This window comes from Acyrthosiphon pisum, chromosome X (genome assembly GCF_005508785.2).
Source record: "Acyrthosiphon pisum isolate AL4f chromosome X, pea_aphid_22Mar2018_4r6ur, whole genome shotgun sequence".
Lineage (NCBI taxonomy): Eukaryota > Metazoa > Arthropoda > Insecta > Hemiptera > Aphididae > Acyrthosiphon > Acyrthosiphon pisum.
Genome location: NC_042493.1, coordinates 37,596,286 through 37,602,864, shown reverse-complemented (window position 1 = coordinate 37,602,864; position 6,579 = coordinate 37,596,286). Strand labels below are relative to the sequence as shown.

General features: G+C 35.4%; 1 protein-coding gene across 1 annotated transcript; it reads right to left on the bottom strand.

Annotated features, from left to right (window-relative positions):
- Positions 1 to 1,286: 1,286 nt before the first annotated feature.
- LOC103312005 lies at positions 1,287 to 3,197 on the bottom strand. Its single transcript, XM_008191959.1, has one exon. It carries the CDS (start codon positions 3,195 to 3,197, stop codon positions 1,287 to 1,289), a length of 1,911 nt encoding a protein of 636 aa, XP_008190181.1.
- Between the last annotated feature and the right edge of the window lie 3,382 nt (positions 3,198 to 6,579).

Here is a 6,579-nt window from a genome sequence, read left to right as displayed (position 1 = left end):
TTGTATTATTCATTAGATTTATTTATGTATACTAAATTTAAAATTATATATTTATTATTCAACTCTAATAAATAAATTATTTTTATAAAGTTTTGAAAATGAAAATGAATATTACTTATGTAAAAAAATCAACTTATTTTATTATATAATTTTTAATATTATACGAAATGCTTAAATTATGAACAGTAAGTTAAAAATTGCTTATAGTTTAATTATTTATATGATTATACCTGCAAATATATATTTACTCAAGTCCAAACTTTTTTTTTTGTGCTTGAGTTCTTATTTATTTTAAGAACTCAAGCACAATACGATACAAGTTCAGTAGGCGGCGGTAATGTACCAAAATGTTTACCTGGACATATAGAAGTAGCAAATAAACAGCTAAGCGAACCATTTTCGGAAAGTGAAATTAAAAGTATTACACAAAGCCTCGCGACTTTCTTATATGATATGTCGAAAAGGAATGGGAAATTAGGTACCCAGTGTTGCAAGGATCTGGTCGAATATATGGATTATGTACCGGAACCGGAAATGTTATTGGAGTATACAGACGAATATATGAAATAGGATATTGAAAATATTGAATAATTATTAATGATGTAGAAATAGTATAGGAAATTAGTATAAATTAATTAAGAGTTAGTTATGATTAGAATAAAAAGAATAACAAGGTGATACAGTTTCTAGTAGATGAAGACAAACTAATATAGCATATCCAAAGAACCTGAAAAATACAGGTTTAAGTGCTATCAGTTATTTTTATCAATACACAAATGTACCACCGTTGGCGTATGGCAGTCCAGCACCAAAAATAGCTGAATCCATCCTTAGAGGTTGGGAATACAACAGGCTACCTAACCAGGGGAGAGGAGTAAAGAGGGCAAGACAATATTGGACGGAAGAAGATGGGGAATACCCCTTTGAAAAGATAACCTCAAACTTCCATTTGGGCTCAATGCAAGACATGACTCTGGAATACCTTATGAAGAATCAAATGGTTATAGATGAGGTAGCAGCCAAAGTATATGCAAATCTGTCAACAACTCCATCCACAGTATTGACAAAGGGGAAGCAAACATGGGACCCAGTGAACAAAAGGAGTGTAACATGCATAGAGGCTTTCAGAGTGATGGACACAATAATGAGAGACAATATTGATGAGAAAGTCGGAACCACTTGCTTAGACTTTGTCATGGCAATAAACAAACTGATGAAATGAAATTCCCTCACATTTAAGGAGAAATACATGGAAGAAGAATCTAGAGTGGTTTATGATAGGAAGTTTAAGTGTAGAAGGACTGTAATGAAAAATGTAGTAAAAGACAGGTATTTATTGACTCAGACTGAGCTTGCATTAACCAAAAACTTCTGGCTTTATTCATTTCATCCACAGAAATGAAACCATTGCTACGCTCATGGTTTAACTGTTTGGCTTTGAAATTAGAAACAAAACGTTGAACTAAAGCTGTTGTTCTTAACAATTTGGACCACGTAGAATACATCTTCAACAGCCAGAAAGGTTCTTTATTCGTTGTTGCTAAGATTAATTTGACTTTGCGTATCTCAGGTATCTCCGATGGCAAAATTGGTGTGTCAGGCCAACAGGACCTTTCCTTTTTGAGCCACTTTGGCCCATGCCACCATAACTCGGATGAGACCATAGTCCCAACATCAACTCCTCTGGATATGAGGTCTGCAGGATTATCAGCTGTGGGTGTGTGATGCCATTGAATTTCACATGAGAGCTCATTGATTTGGGCAACTCTGTTGGCAACATAAACTTGAAGTGGTTTTAGACTATTTAACCATGCAAGAACAATAGTTGAATCTGTCCACAGGTGTATGTTTTCTGTAGACAATTTAATGTTTATATTTGAAAATTCATCTTTAATCTCTTTTACTAACTCTGACAGTAATAACGCGCCACACAACTCCAGACGGGGAATAGTGGTGGTTTTAATTGGCGCAACCCGAGATCTAGCCGTAAACAATTTAACTTCAGCATCACCATCTTGCTTACTGGACCGAATGTAAATGCAAGCACCGTAGGCATGCTGGGATGCATCGCAGAAACCATGAAGTTCATAACTGTCTGACTTAGGTAGTAATGCTAGTCTTGGTATAATCAATCCATTGAGTGCAACCAAACTTGAATAAAATTTTAACCATTTTGATCTTATCTCTTCTGATAGAATGTCATCCCAACCTACTTTAAGACTCCATACTTGCTGGATAAAAATCTTGCCTTTGATCAACACTGATGATAATAGTCCAAGCGGATCATAGACACTATTTATATCTGATAGGAGTGTGCGCTTACTTATGTGTTGAGGAGCATTCCAGTTTTTCATTGCAAACCGAAAGCTATCTATAGATGGTTGCCAAAGAAGTCCCAACGCGCTCAACACCTCAGTTTCAGTAAGATTTATCATAAAGTTTGGATCCTTCTGATTATGTGGAAGGCTGTTAAGGAGGGTTGACGAACTTGAACACCATTTACGCAACGGAAATCCAGCAGTACCGAGGATTGAGTGAACTTGTTTATGGATGTCAAAACATTCTTCATCAGTGTCACCCCCACTTATCAGGTCATCTACATAGAAATCCTGACATATGATTCTGCCTATGGGTGTGTTTTCAATGAGCGCACCAAGCTCATGGAGACAGCGTGTAGCCAGGAAAGACGCTGATTTTGTTCCATATGTGACTGTCTTGAGTTTATAATGCCTTAGTGGTTCTTCAGGTTGCGAACGATATACAATGCGCTGCAAATCATAGTCTTCATCGGACACTAGCACCTGTCGGTACATTTTTTCCACATCAGCAGTTAGAGCAATGCGATGTAATCGAAAACGCAACAATATGTTAAATATATCTGGTTGCATTTTCGGGCCCCTGAGCATAATGTCATTCAGTGACAGTCCTGACTTGGATGCCGCAGAGCCATCAAATACAACGCGCATCTTTGTAGTGGTGCTGTCTGTCTTAAACACTGGATGATGTGGCAGGTAATACGTAGGCTTATGAATGGCCGGTGATGCTAATTCCATATGACCCATGGCAATATATTCAGCAATGAACTTATCGTATTGTTCAGTGAGTATTTTATATTTTTGAAGTCGTCTCTCTAGATTTAAAAATCTTTTTTGAGCCATGTCTAATGAATCACCAAGCACCTTGGGATCTTGTGCCATTGGTAGCTTCACTATGAATCTCCCACTGCAATGCCGACGAAAAGTTGATTGAAAATGCTCTTCGGCTTTGAACTCTTCAAGAATACGTTGATTTGTCTTTGACGTGAAGAACGATAATGCAGATTGATTATGGATAAAGAGGTTTGGATAATGTATGAGAAGTTGACAAAGTTGAGATTTTGCCTGTTACTATCCATCCCGACTGGTACGATGCAAGCAAGCTAAATTTGATAATGGAAACTTTTCACCATAAAGTACATCAAAGAATATATCAGCACCTAATAACACATCTATAGGACCAGGACTATGGAAGTTTGGATCTGCCAACTGGTTGTGTATGTTATGAGGCATTCTCAAGTTGTCCCGAATGAGCACTGAGAAGGCAAGGCGCTGACTATAGTCTGCAGAGAGTAGAACTTGATAGTTGTCTTGAAATCACCAAAACGTGAGGTAATAATCGTATCTTGGAGTTGTTTGGCTGTTGATGCCATAGCAGAGACTCCAACAATGTTAAGTGTATGCAAAGCAGTAGACAAGTTAAGTCTTTTAGCACAAGAATTTGTAATGAAATTTAATTGAGAACCAGAGTCCAGGACAGCTCGGCATGAATGCATGCGCCCAAAAGTGTCGCATACATTGACAATGGCAGTGGCTAAAATAACATTTAGATTTTCAGCTTCCTCAGCTTCCTTATACTGTAGATACCACTCCCCTACTGTAGCACTATCCATTTTACTACATAAAAGAGTGACCAACCATGCATCCCACTGATCGACTGATTGCTGCAAGGACTTGAGGGCATTGATGTTAGATGTGACATGATGATGCAGCTTTTGCAGTTCACTACAAGACGGTGAGACCACCTTGGGTGTCTCGAGTAGTGAGCGAATGTGTGACTGGATTATAGCACTCTTGTTTTCATACCGATTTACCAACAGATCATAAGCATATTGAAAATGTTCTGCAGTAGTAGGAATAGATTTGATAACATCACTAGCCTGCCCTGCAAGGCATGACCTTAAGTAATGAAAGCGTTGAACTAGCGGTAAGTTTGAATGCTCATTATGAAACATTGAATTGAATGTATCAATAAAGGATGACCACTGCTGCCAATCACCACTGAATGTAGGAAGAGCACATGGTGGATACCTCATAGAGTTGAATGTATTTAAATGTTGTTGAGATCTGGCTGAGCTCATTGATGGACTAGATACATTGTCTGGATGGATAACATGATCATCTATGATTTTGAGTAACGCAGCCTTAACATCACACAATCGGTTTTGGAATGATCTTCGAACATTGATCCAATCAGCATCCTTTTTGTCATCTAACATTTCTAACTCAGCTTGATATTCTTCAAATTTCTCAGAAAATTCATTAAGTTCCTCAAGTCTTACCTTGACCTGGGAAATATTGTTTGATTCACTTGTGTATTGAGAAGCAAAAGCAAAATGGTCTTCGATGATGGCACATAGTGTATCAATCTTTCTGTTCCATTTGCGCAGCTCAGTTGGATTTGGATTGCTTGGCATGGTGTTGTTAGGTTGAATGATGTCTTGAGATGAATTTGAGTTGTTGTGATGTCTTGATGTTTAGAATATAATATTAAATCACCTATATGTGGAAACAATTTTGTTCTTATGATAGCAAAAAATATTAATAATAATGGTTCACAACTAATAAATCAAATATTTAAATATAATAATGACAATTTTCAAATCACTTGATGAATAATATGATGTAAACCAACCTGAACAATTTTTAAATTATAAGTTTATAATATTATAAGTTTTTAATCAACTTTAATAACTGCCACACAAAGCATATATAATATAAATAATAATAAATCACGTCGAGGTCACCAAAATGTTGCCGCTGTCAGCTCTTATTAATATAAAACAAGTTTTGCCTTCACGACTGAATCATATATATATATGCTTATAAAATATAAAATGAAAAACAATAATATGCGTTGGCAGTTCTGTACCTTTTATTGAGCAATAATAATAATGATGTGTTTTTTTTTTCTTTTAATTAAATAAATAAAATAATAAATTGCCAGGTAGGTTTATAATAATTCAATATAATATAAATATAATATGTAGCCTCTTGGCCTTTAACAATAATACAATAATACAATAATACAATAATACAATAATGCAATAATACAATAATGCAATAATGCAAATAATAATAATATATTGTTTCTGACTAGAATATGAATGAATAGTATAAAAATGCTTGATCAGCAAATTAAACTGATATAAAAATGAATAATATAAAACAAGTGCTTGATTAGCACATAATAATATAATAATAAATGACTAAATGAATAATATAATAATATGCAGCTCGTCAGCTGATTACCTTTAGAACTGGTGTCCGTTAGCGGCTTCGAACCAAACGCTACCGTCTCAGGATGCACACGTTTGAACAATAAAAAAATACAATATTATAATACTAAACGTGTGACAATCCCGAGAACGTACGACTAACGGGCCACCAGCTCAGACGAATAAATCACAGTGTACATGCAAATCACAAATGGCAAAAATTCACGTGCTTCTGTAAGGATCTCTTTGAACGCCCTGAATTGGGGAATGATATTAATGAATGAACTAAAACAAATGACTGAACGATACTTACAGAAGGCAATTCACAGATGATGTACACAAAATGATTAACATGAATGATGAATGTATTGTATTGACTAGAGAATGAAATTGAATGTCTATGTATTGTATTTTAAAAAATGACTCAAATACTGACGACTGACTGTAAAATACACCGAACAACCGTGCACCTCGGAGGTCGTGTGAAAAAGGGACGAGTTTTACATCAACGGACATACAAAATGCAATGAGAACTGTACGAATGGGCTTTCAGTGTCACCACACTAAAACAATTAAACATGAAAAAACTAATAACTTTGTGACACTGAAAGCATGACTTGACGAGAAAAACTTTGAACGAATATGACTTTTGAAAACATAAATTGATAACGGTCACGCAGCTGGCTGTTCGCACACGGAAATATGATAACAATTTATTTGATTACGGCTGCAGCTGCGGACCGCACCGTTGCATGCACATGAATAAAAATGATAACAGAAAAACAAAATGAAAATGACACAAATGACAATCTTAAACATGAACAATCATGTTAATAATATTAATAAAATAAATATCTACTTACAGATAAACACAAGTTGTTTTTTACTTAAAAGAAAAAAGACCTTTATAAGGAATACTTATAAAACAACAGTTTTTGTCAAACAAAAACAAAGATGGGGAAGATGGATAAGTTGCAATTTGGAATTCTCGGCAAAACCGTCATCTGACGGAAATCGAATATTCTCTGTATAACTTCAATTACTAC